We start from the raw sequence: 14,791 nt of genomic DNA, 5'->3' as shown, positions 1-14,791 counted from the left end.
AAAAAAAAAAAAAAAAAGCTGGAGATAGTTCATTGTGAGGGTCCTGGATTTAACCCCCGAGTACCAAAAGAAAAAAAAAAAACGAGTCAAAGAAGAGCGGTCCCTGTCCCCATCCCCGCGCCCCCCCCCAGGGAGCTGGCACTTGGTAAACCTTGTAATGTGCTGTGCACACATTACCATTGGTCACATTGGGTTCTAAGTACCACACAGTGAGTCCTAAAAGGCAGCACGTCGGGATTTTCTACTTTGTCCCACCACATGAAGCAAAAGGGATCACCATTTAATAGGCTCATGACAAATATTTATTGGTCAGTGAAGAGAAGAACATCCCCGATTAAATAACTAGAAAAGGGCTGGGGGTTTACCTTAGTGGTTCCGTGGCCTGCCTCACAAGCACAAGGACCCGAGTTCGATCCCCAATACCAATAACTAACTAACTAACCAACTAGAAGAGAACAAGGGCCACCAGGGGTTGGGAAGACGTTCAGAGGAGGTAGATGAAAAGGCATATGGGGGAAGTTCGTAAGAAACAGACAGTGTGGCTGAATCAGCAGGGAGAAGCAGCGCAGAGGAACGAGGGATCTGCAGGCCCTGTTCAGCAGGGTGGAATCCCATTGCCAAACCAGGACCTGCTGGCCCCTCAGGAGCAGCTCAGCCCGTCTCGGGTGGGCTGCCTGGGGCCCACTTAGGACCTCCTACCCCACGACCTGCAGAGGGATCAGGGTCATCACTCTTGTGAATGGAAGATCATTATTTTCCAGAAATGAACATGCAGCATCATCATAACTCATTTGTCATTTTCTAAACTGTCCAGTTACAAGAGGATTGTTATGGCAAGTTGGTTGTTTTCCTCACAGGAACGATTTTATACTTCGCTTGCAAGCAGATTCCCAAGAGTGGCCGCAAAGGCATGTGAAGCAGAAGGTACCTGAAGTATGCGGTGTATGCAGCTGTTTCCATTTCACTGAACAGCCCCGGATGGGAACACACGGCCTTGCATCTGCAGCCACCTCAGCAGCAAGGTGTGTGTATGTGTGGGGGTATTGTTGGGAGGAAGCTCTGCCTGGCTGGGGAGTCAGGCAGGAAGGAACATGGCCTTGGCACACCTATGCTCAGGACCATGAGAGCTCCTCTCTCCCTCTCCCCTACGGATGCATCTGTACCCCCAGCTTCATTAGTAACTTTGGTGGAAACCAGGATCCCACCTGGCTCACAGATCACAGAGCACAGGCTAAGAGGGTAGGGCAGAGCAGGGGACACCAAGCCAATCCCTTTCTTGGGGGAGGAAGGTAGAAAGGGAGGGCTGCCCCGCTGGTATCCAGGCTCAGATAGCCTGCTGTGTCCATCTGCAGGTCAGGACACACAGAGTTTTGTTGTACAAGGTTCTATTGATGTAACATGAAATAGAGAAAGAGTTTTAAAAATTGATTCTAACTAAAAATAAAAAGAAATAAAGGATTCTTTGAGGCTTATGGTCAGGATGAAAAAGTTCTACAAATCCTACAGCCCTCCATCCGGATCCTCCAGGCTGACAGCTGCCCTGTACCCTCATAAGGTGAGCACCCCATCCTCCTGCCCCAGGCTGAGCTCCCTCAACTGCGGTGCAATGAGGAGGCCCAGCCTGCGCAGTAAGCCCAGGGCTTTCCTGCTGCTCACTGCCCAGGGTCCAGCCTGCCCTAAAGAAGATGAAGTGAGTGAACTCTGAAATGTTCCCCAAGTGCCACTGCTGAGACAGCTGGGCTCAGCCCAGCAGCACACAGCACACCTCCAGGCAGGCCTGGGGATCCAGGCTTGAGACTCCCAGTGGCCGTCACAGGAGCAGAAGCAGGGAGGAGATGACGTTAGAAACCTTCTCCCTTAAACATGATGTGGAGATGTTGCTGGCAGAGCCCATGGTCAAGGCAGGCAGGGGAGCTGGAGTGAGGGTCAGGGGAGAGAAGACAGAAGAGCCATCCCTGTGGCAGGACCCCTGAAGATAAGAGAATTCAGCTTGCACAGGTAGACAATTCTACCTCCAGGCCTTTATCAGCTTCCAGTGCCACTGCCTTGCTGGGGTGGCAGATAGGCTCCATCCCACCCACTTTCTTCCTTGGAGGTGCTCTTGAGACTGAGAATCAGCTCACTGCATAGCAGAGGGGCTGTGATCAGCTGTGGTGTCTGTCATGGTTGCAGAAGGCTGGCAGGGGTAGGTGCTGGAAATCTCCAGATGCCTTAGTTCGAATGCGGATGTTCACGCGTCTCTTCAAGGCCCCTTCCCTCGTGGGAAAGGCCTCTCCTTGCACAGCACCCACCCTGGATGAACCCGCAGGATCCACCTGGATCTAGGCCCACTTGGAGTGTTCTCAGCACAAGCCAGGCCCACTGATGAGCTACTTCTCGTCTAACCAGGAAATACTTCATACTGAGCTATTTCATGGCACTTGATAGTATGTTGCCTTAAGACTGCTATATTGGTGTCTCCTGGTACTTAAGAGAAGCCATGGTCTCTTTTCAAAACACAAATCAGACCAAGTTCTCTTGCTTAAACTTTCCCAAGGGCTCCCCATCACAGGTAGGTTAAAATCCAAATTCATTATCATGCTCCCATCTGCCTAACCTCAGCTTAGATCCTGTCGCTCTTATCTACTATGCAGCCCTCGTCCCTCTTCCCTTCTCCCATCACACCAAGCTTGCTTCCACTTCAGGGGCCCTGAACATGCTCTTGCCCCCTACTGGAACCGGATCTCTAACCGTCTAGGCATAGTTCACTCTTCACATCTCTCAAGCTTCAAATTTAAATTTCCTTTCTTAGGAGATGCTTCCTGACCACCTGCCTCAAAGGGGCCTCACACCATCACACTCTCTTCCAGTATTCAGTCTGATTTTCTTAAATGTACTCAAAATAGCTGGAGTAACCTACCTACCCGTGCACAGTCCATTCCTTTAGCTGGAATGCAAGGTTGGTCTGTCAGGGCCATCTATTTAGCTGATACTGATGACTGGGGCTCCACACATATTTCTCGTACAGTTTAGGTTTATACCTGCTGCATAGGAGGTGTAGGGTTGGAACAAGTGACCCCAAAGTCCCAAGTGTTAAAGGGTGGGCTTCTAGCCCTTGGTTCTGTTGCAGGGCGGACCCTTGAGAGGTGGACCCTAGCAGGAGGAGGTTAGGTCACGAGAGGCGTGCCCCTAAAGGGGGTAATGGAATGCAGCCCCTTACTGTTCCCCTCTTCACTTCCTGGCCACCATCTGGTAAGCAGCCTCTTCTACCCTGTGCTCCACCATGGGGTAACTGCCTTGCCACAGGCCCCAAGGCAATGGGGCCAATGGGTTGTGTTGAAATTTCTGGTGCCATGAGTCAAAACAAATCTTTCCTCTTTTAAAATTTATTATCTCAGAATTTTGTCACAGTGATGGAAAGCTAATATTTAAGACTTATATGGACTAATTGTTTTGAAGGCAAATGTCCTGGCTTTCACCAAATACATAGTTGTTAATACCATTTGTGCACTTCTCCTGCCCCTTACTAGGTCCAGAAATGTCTTCAGAAGTCTTTAATATCTATGGATGTTGTCCTAACATTTCTGTTACACACCCTAGAGCTCTTTAGATAAGGTTAAGGTTTTCAATTCTAGCTTCTCTTCCCTCTCCCCCTGAATATGACACTAAGGCCAAGCAATAAACTTCTGCAAACACTCTTCATTTATTGTTTGTTTTGTTTTTTTTGGTACCAGAGATCGAACTCAGGTCCTTGTGCTTGTGAGGCAGGCGGTGGAACCACTGAGCTAAATCCCCGGCCCAACACTCTTCATTTATTGTTTGTTTTGTTTTTTTTGGTACCAGAGATCGAACTCAGGTCCTTGTGCTTGTGAGGCAGGCGGTGGAACCACTGAGCTAAATCCCCGGCCCAACACTCTTCATTTATGCTGAAGACTCTGGCCAAGCCCAGAAGGAGAGAAAGGCCTGGCTGCGCAAGTGCCTCCCTCCCTGACAACAACCTGGTTTGGGGGAGCCTTGGTGGCGCAGATGCTGCCTGAACCTGAGCCCCACCTCCTGGGTCTGGCCTTCAGGATATCCCTGGCTGCATGGGATGCAGGATAGTGAGAGCAAGCTTAGATGTGGGAAGCCAGGGCTCTGGCCTGCTGCACTTAGTGTCCTCATTGTGATTTGACAGAGCATTAAGTTTTATGGCTCAACTTCCTTGTTGGGCTTTTATCATCTGTGTAAGTGCACTTGCTTGTAGTGTCACGATCTGGCAGAAGGTCTGCATGCCAGCTCCTTGGTCACACGGTCTGGCTGGGGAAGGATGGCTTCTGTTGGCCCCAAGTCCTCCCATTCCTCTGGATTTCATTTAATTCAATTATACTTACTATTTTATTACAGACCAGCAGTGCAGATTTCCTGGATATCAGAGCCAGAATGTTTCAGGGGAGTGGATTAATCTGTAGAGCTGAGTTCCTGGGGCAGCCCCTCCCTGAAACTTGGTTAAGGCCTGCCATGGGCGGTTCCTATAGATGCAAGGGAAACCACTGATGTCTGACTACAGCAAAGGGCCCCACAGAGGCCACAGGGCTCTTCTGAGGCTCCTGACTGTTTACACGCCCAAGCTGACTTGTGACAGAGACATCTCGTGGCAAACTCACAGGACAACTGATGCCTCTATGCACCACAGCCTGCTTTCCTCTTCTTGCACAGTGGCTCTTTTCTTTTTTTCTTTCTCCCCCTTTATGTTAGTGGAAAATGTGGATAACAAGCTTTCAAAGTTTTTTATTTCCAGGATTAAATCCTAAGGAAATAATGTGACATGTGGACAAGTATTTATGCATGAAAGTGTTCTCTGCAGCATGATTTATAATGGGAAAGTCAGGAAACAACTCAAACCCTCCGTGTTACAGTGCTGGGTAGGCAATTCATAGTGCCATTATACAAAAGAATATTATGCAGCCACCAAAAGCATATACAAAAGGTTCTTTTGATAACACAAGAAACTACAAGGTAATTGTTAAGGGCAAACCGTGAAAGAAGATGTATGCATAAAAAGGCAAAATTAAATCCCTTTCTCCTACCTGGGACAAATGAAAGATTCAGATGAATTAAAGAAGGAAATGGCTCAGGAGGCTGAGGCAGGAAGTGAGTTCAAAGCCAGCCTGAACTACATAGTGAAACCCTGTCTCAACAACAACAACAAAAAGGAACAGAAAAACCAAAAGTATTATGACAAAATGTGGGGCATTGCTTTTATAACTCTGAGTGGATTTCCTAAGCAGTTTATAAGACCCAAGAGGTAAAGATAGGAAAGTCAGACTTGCAGAAATTTTGGCCATGTGACTTTAGGCAAATTTCTTGACCTGATACTACCTCCCTTTCCCTATTTATAAAATGGGAATAATCATGATATCAATTTCACAGGATTTGTTGGGAAGGTTAAATAAATTAATATATGGTAAGTGCCTAGAACAATGCCTGATTGTTGTTCAATAGCGCTCAATAAATATCCAACTATTATTTAACTACAAAAAATGTCAAGCTTTGTATAATGAGATGCACCGTAACTCAAGTTAAAACAGACTAAGAGACCACTGAAAATGCAGAAAAGAGATGAAGATTAACGCCTGTAATTATATATTCTAAGTTAAAAAGAAAAAGATAACTGCAGAAAAATGGAATAGGCTATCTAGTCACCAGGCAGGGAGAAAGTGCTTCCCTCCACCGTGGCACCAGCCTGGCCAGTTCTTGCCATCAGTCAGGTCACCAGCCACTCACACTGCCGAACATCTTGAGTCAAGGAAGGCATGCTGACTATTAATCCAGTAATCCTATCCCAAGGAATGACCTGAGCACAGGCAGCAGTCCTGCATACAACCAACGGTCTTCTATGCTGACAGACCCCAAGGCATTTTCCTAAAGTCCAAAATGGTCTGTTTGCAAGCCACTCTATTTAGGCTGGGACAGATACCAGGGAGACTGATAGGCAGAACTCATCTCGTCTATACTTGGGAAACCTGAGTGGCACTGTGAGTGTCACTCCTGACACTTGTCCTGGTTTTCCAGTGTGTGTGTTGGGGGAGTCTTTTGGGCTGTCTGACATGGGGGGCAAAGCCAGGCAGCTAGGAGGTCTGCTCTCAGCTCATCTGTCCTGAGCTCTGAGATCCCTTTAGACCATGAGCATTCTGTCCCTCCTCAGGCTGAAGAGCATGCCTCTAGATGAAGGGGGTATGAGAGAAGATTTAATGGAAAGTCACCGCCATCTGACAGGAACGTCAACAGGCAGTTCCCTGGGAAGTTAACCTTGTGTTTTTGCCTGATCCCTCTTCCTCTGCAGTGGAGCAGAAGGAAACTCACACAGAGCTGAGTGGCCAGGGGATGGCTCTTAACTCAGACCAGAAGGACAGACACATGCAGTGAACACACTGGAGTGACCTGAGGCGGGGTTGGTGTGAAAACAGCCAGGCGGTATCTGTCTTTACTGCTGGGACAGGGATAGAAGCAGGGCAACTTCACCTCTGGATTCAACATAGTAACCTCCAGCATGACTTGCTTCCATCAACAACTCTGAGACTGGCTAGGGCAGCACGTCTGTCTGGGGAGACTGTTGCAATACTGTCCAGCTGTCCCAACACTGGGCAAACTTTCTGTTGCCTCTGATCTTGGGGCTGCCCTCAGCCAAGGCACTCACAGACCTGGAGGTGACACACTCCTATGGCCTTATCTATCACTGCCCTTCATCAGGAGGGTCCTGAAAAACTGGAGGGTGTTTTTTTGTTTTCTTTTGAAACAGGGACCTACTGTGTAATTCAGGCTTGAATTCAATGTGTGGCCCATGCTGGCCAGAAACCCGCAGTGAACTTCCTATCTCAGCCTTCCAAGTGCTGGGATCACAGGTGGGTGCCACCATGCTTGGCTCAAGACTGGAGGGTCTTTGAAACTCTTTTTTTGAGCGTTTTAATTTTTTTAAAAATCTGTTTTCTAGACACTTACAGGAACCATAGGAAATACTTTTCCTTGGGATCTTAAGAGTTGAGCACCAGTAAGAAAGAAGGACTTGGGGAAGTCTACAATCATAGTGTGATCATGGACAATTCTAGACTAACTACAGCCACTACTTCAGGGAAGGGGAGAGCAGGCAGGAGCTTGGTCAGAGCTTGAGCCAGTTTCACCTGGATCCAGTGTCCTTTAAAGTCTGAAGTAGTTCACAACTTGTGAGAGACGGCCAATCTGGGTCTCTGAACGATAGTCTCCTATCTGCAGAATGGGTCTAATCATACTCACTTTGTTGGCTCTATGGGAAAGATAAACAATAACCCAGACCCATCCTGTTATCACTGCAGTACTATGGGCACGAGAGTCTGCATAATGAAGAGATTAATCGTGTATTCTCCTCATGGAACGTGCTTCTGTAGACGAGACCAACCACCCCACACTGTGATGTGGCACTGATCCGCGAGGCATGTGTTTCCTGCCCTACTTCTCCTCCACAACCTCTCACTCACCATTACTGGGCAAAGAACTGAAAGTAGGCTACAAGGGAAGATCATCCCACACAGTGCACCCTGCCCCAGGCATGCTGAACACCCTGCTCTCACCCTGCAGAGGGGCCATGCTCTCCCCTGGCTCTGTGCTGGGTGGGGTTGCGTCACCTTCCTCTCACGTGACCCTTTCTCACCCTTTTTGGAGCAGCTTCTCTCTCTTGGAAACCAACAACAGTTAGTCTTCATCTCCACGGGCAGGGGAGGACACTGGCCTGAAAGAATCCTGAGCTACAGACCTTCCAGCATTATCAAGTGCACATTACAACAGGGACTTCCTTTCCATTACAACATGTGGCTTCCTTGGCTCACTGTAATCATCTCAGGGTGAGGCTGGCCCCAGAGAAGGCCTTGCAGATGCTGGGAGATCTGAAACTCCAGCCATGGCCCTCTGATGCCCACGCAGCTACTATACAAGCACAAGCCTTGGTTCCCTACTCTGGGTAGAATCTAAGGACATCTGCACTCCTGATTTCTATAGTTCTTGCTGAGTTGGAGGGAGCCCCTTTAGCCTGCAAGGGACAGGGACTCACATGCAGCCTGAACAGGACTTCTGTGCAGTTTCGATGGTGATTCAGGGTGGGTACCTGGCCTGTCCCCGCTGTGTCCCTGGCTCAGCTGAGCTCTGGTCCCCAGGCAGCTTGCCCACCCTACTCTGTGGGAAGAGAGGGTGGGGGAGCAGAGTTCCACTCACATGGGGCGTGGAACATGACGAGGACAGAGGAGTGCTCCTTCACAAACTGGTCAAAGTCTTCATCGGTCAGGTGATAAACGGAGCCGCCCTCATCTGCCCAGGGAGTCTCAGGGACCTGGGGCTGTGGCGGCTGTGGACTGGAAGACCAAAAACAGGCAGAGCTCAGAGGAGGCCTGGGGCCTGTACAAAATCCGTACAAGCCCGTACAAAATCCAGCCCTCTGGACACAAAGCCCCTGTGGCTGGTGTGTCCCCTAAAAGGTGTGCCTTTTACACACCAAGAGAATGAGTGGTATGGCCCTGCCCACCTCCACCTTCCCCTCAAAGTCCCATAGAGGTACTCAGCTGTTACCTGGCTTTTCAGCTACTGCTCTCTAGGCAGCTCAGAAAATCCCATCTCACTCTGGGAATTAGCTTTCTCCAGCTATTGCAAACTTGCAACAAACTGGAAAGAATAAACTGCCCCAGTGCAGTGACCTTCTTAGATGCTCACTGTTGTGTGCAGTGCTGTCCATAGGCTGGGGAAGGGCCAGAGCAGGGCAAAAATGGGGTGGGTGGATAGGTGCAGAGGGCAAGGAGGGAGAGAGGCCAGGTGTCTGAGCAAGCCCAAGTGTGGGCAAGAAAGAAATTGCCACATAGGGGTGGAGGGGAGTTCGCTGACCAGCCGGAGGGGAATCCAGTGAGTCATTTCTAGAGGACAAGAACTTATCTGGTTTTCCCAGAGTCCAAATCAACTCCCTCACTCATTAGCTGCAAAGCCTTAGGCAGCTGCCTGACCTCAGGAGCCTTTTTTTGCAGCACAGAACTGCACGCTGACACCTGTGTCCCCAGCAGCTGTGAGGACAGAGAACTTTCAAGTGCGTTCCTTGCTCAGGACAAGATGCTGATGACATAAGATTCCTGTTGCTTCACTGCCAAGCACTTCTGCCAAAGCCCCTTAACTGCAGCTTTGCAAAAACCCTTTAGGATGACAAACGTGAAAAGCTGACCATTGCTTCCTGCCCGTGAGAACCTACAGTAGGACACATGTTAAAGCTTCAGCCTTTGGGGCTGGAGAATTTACCTCGAAGGGCAACAGGGCTGGCACGCACGCTGGAATCTGCCAAGCTGCCCTGCCCCACCCCACTGCCGGAGCCTAGGTTTCGATGTCACCTTCAGAGGCTCACGCTGGCACTTCCAAGTGGGCCCCTCTAGGGGCCTTAGCCCCCTGCTTGCAGAAATGGAAAGCAGCAAACAGACAGCAAGCCATTTCACAGTTATCCAGGGTCAGACGAGACTGGCAACAAAGTTAAGCTCTGGAGTAAGTCAACAGCTAGACTGAAATATAGCTTCTGAATCACCACTAACCCTACACTGCCCCCACCAATTCCACTATCTTCCAAATGCACCTGCACACGTACAGAGGTACAGCGTTATGCATGTCTCAGGCCATCTGCTGCAATACTTGTCCTGGCATAGTCAGGAAACAGGACAGTGTGCAAGGGAGACCTGAGCACTGTAGGAAGGACAAGGACCCCCCTCTACCTCTGACACCACCTGCTGGACATGAGCAGAACAGGCTGTCATCTGCCAATGTTTGCATTGAAAAAGACTTAAATAACATGTAAGAAGTGAGTTGCTGGGCATGGTGGTACACACGTGTACCCAACTGTTTGGGAAGCTGAGGCAGGAGGATCATAAGTTCCAAGGCCAGCCTGGGCAAGTTTGTGAGACTCTGCCTCAAAAATAGAATTGAGAAAAGGGCTGGGGATGTAGCTCAGTGATAAAGCACTTGCTACTTGGGAGAGGGGTATGTGTGTGCGAGAAGGAGAACAGGAAGGAAGAGGGAGAAGGAAGCAGACTTTTCCAATGTGTAGTTTTGAAGTATCTTAATTTTGAAAAGTTATGTGAAGGTAATCTATTAAAAAATCAAAATAAACTTTTAAAAATCCAGCAAGAGAACACAGGATGGAGAAGCCGTGGCTTGGCAGAAGCACAAGCATATGAAACAGCCTGAGAAGTGTCTAGTTAAACATGGAGAAGAATGTATGCTAAAAGCACTAAAATAACAGCACAGGAGTTAAAAAAAAAATAAGTCTACTGGAACAAACAGAACAGGAAAGACAAAGCAGAAAAAAGGAAAAGATATCAGCACAATTTTAGAAACTTGAAAACCAACCTAGCAAAATGCGGCAGAAACCAGGTGCTGGCAGGAGACAGCAGGGTAGGGACCCGAGAGCCACACTGAAGTGCAGCCCCTCAGACCCTGGGTGTGCCCACTGTGCCCAGCAGACAACTGGGAACTCACTTTCTGGGGAGGACCACAGAGCAGGCGCAGCATAGAAGGACAGCAGAAAGGGAGAAAGCGAAAGTCTGAGCCCAAGGCCCTGCGTTAAGCTTCCCCCTGAGGGTAGCTCCCTGCATAGTCCCTAGCCCACAGCAGAAGCGCAGTAAATGCCTGTTGAGAGACTGAATGAGGAAAAGGAACTAGAGCTCAGGGCAAGTGAGACTATTCTATGGACATGAGCGGACAGAACTGGGAGGGTAAAGACTAGGTGGGTCCTACTTTCACTCACTGCCTAGGGAAAATGCAGCTTAAACACCATCTGCCAGACAGTTTATCTATGGTCCTTTCTTAATCCATCTGCAGACAGTGGACATGCTATACGCTGTCAGTTTATGAAGTACCACCCAGATGTTCCCAAGTATCATGCATACCCTAGGTCACAAGGATCATTCTGACAGGACTGGTACCCTTGAAATGAGGCCAAGGGGGCCAAGAAAATGCAAACATTTGGAGAGAGCAACTCCCCCAGGCTTTCTCAGAGATGAGCAAGGGCCAAGGATGGGGAGATGTGGACATTACAAGGCAAAAAGCTTTGCATCCATTCATTCATTCAAAGGAAGAAATGTGCAACTAGGCCAGCATGATTGCTGTTCCGTGCTCCTTTATCTGCCTGCCTGGGTCAACTCACCAGTGTGAGACCTGCCAGGGGCAAAGAGACATAGGCTATGAGGGACACTGGGGGTAGAGCTGCCACAAGTGTCTCCTCTAGAGCCCTCAGACACTAATGGCTCCCTGGCCTGCCTCAACTGTGCCACCCACCAGAGTCACTGGTGGAGACAAGGATCTAGGCTCTTCTCTCCTGAGCTTTTGTAGGCTATCCTAAGAACCAGCCGGTCCTTCCACCCTGGCCCTCCCACACCCAGCTGCACACAAGCGCTGAGCAGCTAGGGGCCAAAGGAGACACCCAGGGAGGTGGTAAAGTTGAGGTCACCACCATCCATCAGGATGTGGGGTGAGTAGGGACTAGTAAAGACTTAAAACATGGAAAAGGGAAAAACCACATAAAGAGATGAGTATACACGGGAGAAAAATCTGGAAGAAGGTCACCAAAATGTCACATTATCTTGGGCTAATGTGGTGGGAGGACTTTTTGTTTCATTATAATTTAAAGTTTCTCTGTAATAAATATATCTCACTTGAGTATCCTTAAAATCAGAAAAGATATTACAGAATGGAGGCAGTCAGTAGCACAGAGACATGACTAATTCTAGATGCTTTCCAGGAGGAAGCCTCCCCGCCCTGCCCACTGGGGAAATGGCTGCAGTCTGCCTTTAGGAGAGTCCAGCTCCACTTGCACCCAACAGAGTGTGGGGGGGCTGGGACAGGGACCCCAGACACCTGCTTCCTTCCTGATGTGCTCCATCTCCCCTTTCACCCTGCAGGCAGATGTGCCTGATGCTTAGGGCTGAAGGGGGAGCCAGGTGGGAGAGGAGAGGAGAGGGCTGGGAGGGCAGCGTGGGCTCCAGCGGGGAGATAATGACCTGTCTCAGAAGCTCACTGATGTGCTCCCCTTGTCTAGGTCTAGCAGGCAATTCTGAACACTTTTTTTTTTTTTTTAAAGCAAACCTTATCCTTCTAAAGAGATATGAGGGTGTTTTGAAACCAGAAAAGGTTAGAGAAGGGGGAGGGAAGCAGACAGATTTTATGCTCTGGTGACAAATGAGATTGCTATTTGTTGGAACCTTTCTCAAAGCAGAGCGAGGTATGTCTGCCAGGAGGGGCGGACATGCTTATTATCAAGTGAAAAAGGGAAATAGGAAAGTGAACCCAGGTTAAGACAATGAATACATGATAATGGGGAGTGGCCTTTCCAGGCAGGGGCTGAAAATGAGGTAGCTGACGGGGATGGGGACGTGAAAATGCTTCTGAGAAATAAAAGACGCTACGCAGACACAGGCTGCACTGGTGTCTCATCCGCCAGACCCCCGGGAGTGGGTACAGCAGAAGACCGAGGGTTTCAATCTTCGGAAATCCAGCAGTTTGTTACTTAGGGTTCCTTTTAAAATATATATCTCTCTCAGCCTATTTACTATTCTAAACATATACAGTTTGAACCTCCACATCTTTGGATAACCAGGTAACTATTTAATGCCGGGCTCTGCACACAGGGTTCCTAAGGTAAAGACATTGGTAAACAGCCACGTGCTGCCATGGAAGGGAGGAAGGACTGAGAGCAGAGCTGAGACCGACTGTGGGGAGCTGCTGAGAGGAGGACCACAGTCCCCGATGCTACCTATCGGCTCTGCTCCTCAGTTCCTGTTCCACCCCTGTTCCTCTGTTCCATCCATGATAAATGAGAGTAATAATAAATACCATCCTGCCTGCACTGCTGTGGGGCCCAAATGAAGACCCTATAAAACGCTTAGACCAGTGTCAGCCGTAAGGTAGAGCCTCAAATGCCAGCTGCCATTATTCCTAGACCTACTCACAAACAGCCATGCAGAGCTTGGAGCGAGTACAGGGTGCAAGCCATGGTGATGGTGCTGGTAAGACTGTGATGTGCAGAAGCAGTTGGTGAGGTGAGTGGCTCAGCACAGTGGGGGTCCAGGGAGGGGGTGGTGCTAGCGAGGGGTGGGATTTGATTGCACTATGACAGGGATGGAAAGGTTGCCTTGAAGCAGGGTCTATCAGGGTGAGGGTGAAGGTAGAGTTCTATACAAGGCGGAGGCATTGGAGCATTTCTGAGAAGCTCCATAGCACCTAATACAGTGCTGTGTTGGAAATGAATGTTCGAGTGACAATTCTATTTGCAGAGACCCATGGTGGAACCTCCCTCAAACCTGATCTCCTGCATGAGAAATGCCTCTACCCACCAGATCGACACTGGGGAGAATTTCAGTCTGAAATGTGGGAAGATTTCAGAGAGCCCTTGGCTGAGTCCACAGGCTGAGGCAGTCCCTTCCATTTCCTGGCCATGAAGAAGACAGGGAAAGGAGATGGGCCCTGGCCAGGTCCCAGAGCCACGGACCCAAGGCACATGAAGTCCTCACGGTTACCATGACCCAAAGCACAGGACCCCATGCTGACCTAGACTCCAGGTGAAGCCAACTACGCAGACAGCACGACAAGTCTCCTTCCCTTCCTCATTCTCCCCAACCCCACCTGGACCCCTGCAGCTGAGGGGCCATCCTTGGGCCCAGCAGCTGTCCCCCTGGGTACACACTCGACTTACTTCTTCAGCCACTCCACAATGTCCTCGGCTGTGGACCCGTAGTTATCATACTGGAACAGAAAGCGCCCTTTCCTGTGAAATGTGGACAGACAGTGTGGCTAAGCCAGGGCCACAAACGGCAGCAGAGGGGCTGTAAGCTCCAGAGGAAGGCAGGGGACTTACTCAAAATAGCAGATGGTCGGGTAGCCACGCACGTTGTACTCCTCCTTGATGTTTTCAAATTCAGAGGGGTAGATGTTCATCCCGGCCAGCACCTGGGAAGAGAGAGGGGACTGGTCCAACCCCTGACCCTCATCTTGTCCATGCAAGGCCGGTCAGGTGTTCACCTCACCCCCCAGGAAAGCACATAAGGGACAAAGCCTCAGAGACTGACGTGCAACCGGGGCTGGGTCAGCCAGCTAGAATAATGACAGAGCACTCCATAGATGGTCAGACTTCTGGATGCGTGTGCTGCACTCCCTACAGAAGCTCCCTACACCTGCCCACAGGAAGGACCATCTACAGTGCAAGTAACATTCTAAAGGCTGGGATCTACCAAGTGCAAGAAGGTATCAAGTGGGGCCACAGCCACCTGAGTGTGCAGTATTCTTCCCTTCAGGCTGTGCTCTTCTCCTAAATTAAGGAAATAGACGGTGCGGGAACCTACTGAGCCTCTGTAAGGTCCCCAGCACTCCCCTGCGTCCCTCAGGTTATCCAACCAGGCTTCATACACAATGACGTCGGATCTCACAGCTCAGATGTGGCCACAGGCTGTGACGTCCTCAAGGGATGACAGGAGAAACAGGGTGTCTAGAGGCTGCCTGTCTGCCTCTTCTACCTACAGACCTCGCCATGCCTTCCTCTGTGCTTTCCTTCTGTATCAGGGACCACCACTCTCAGTCTGAACAAGTTTCAATTCTGGGGTTTCACATGGCCCACAGGCCTGAGGTGGAAAGGAGAATTATAGCCAGGCTATAATTGCAGCGGTCTGGGAGGCTGAGGCAGGGGGGTTACAAATTCCAACTCAGCCTGGGTGACTTTGCAAGAGTTTATCTCAAAAAAAAGAAAGAAAGAAAGAAAGAAAGAAAGAAAGAAAGAAAGAAAGAAAGAAAGAAA

The 14,791-nt window shown here is 49.6% G+C and overlaps 1 protein-coding gene across 1 annotated transcript in view; it reads right to left on the bottom strand.

Annotated features, from left to right (window-relative positions):
* The window catches only part of Pdia5 (protein disulfide isomerase family A member 5), an 85,418-nt gene that overhangs the window by 17,958 nt on the left and 52,669 nt on the right, over window positions 1–14,791 (bottom strand). The window contains exons 9-11 of the mRNA XM_010619520.2: window positions 13,859–13,950; window positions 13,697–13,768; window positions 8,200–8,336 (exon numbers count right to left, since the gene is read on the bottom strand). Coding sequence (XP_010617822.1) covers window positions 8,200–8,336; window positions 13,697–13,768; window positions 13,859–13,950 — 301 coding nt within the window. The remainder of the gene's footprint in view (window positions 1–8,199; window positions 8,337–13,696; window positions 13,769–13,858; window positions 13,951–14,791) is intronic.

Source organism: Fukomys damarensis, unplaced genomic scaffold, assembly GCF_012274545.1.
Source record: "Fukomys damarensis isolate Sample0158 unplaced genomic scaffold, DMR_v1.0_HiC HiC_scaffold_24, whole genome shotgun sequence".
Lineage (NCBI taxonomy): Eukaryota > Metazoa > Chordata > Mammalia > Rodentia > Bathyergidae > Fukomys > Fukomys damarensis.
The sequence above is the reverse complement of the archived record's forward strand: the minus strand, read 5'-3'. Positions and strand labels throughout refer to the sequence as shown.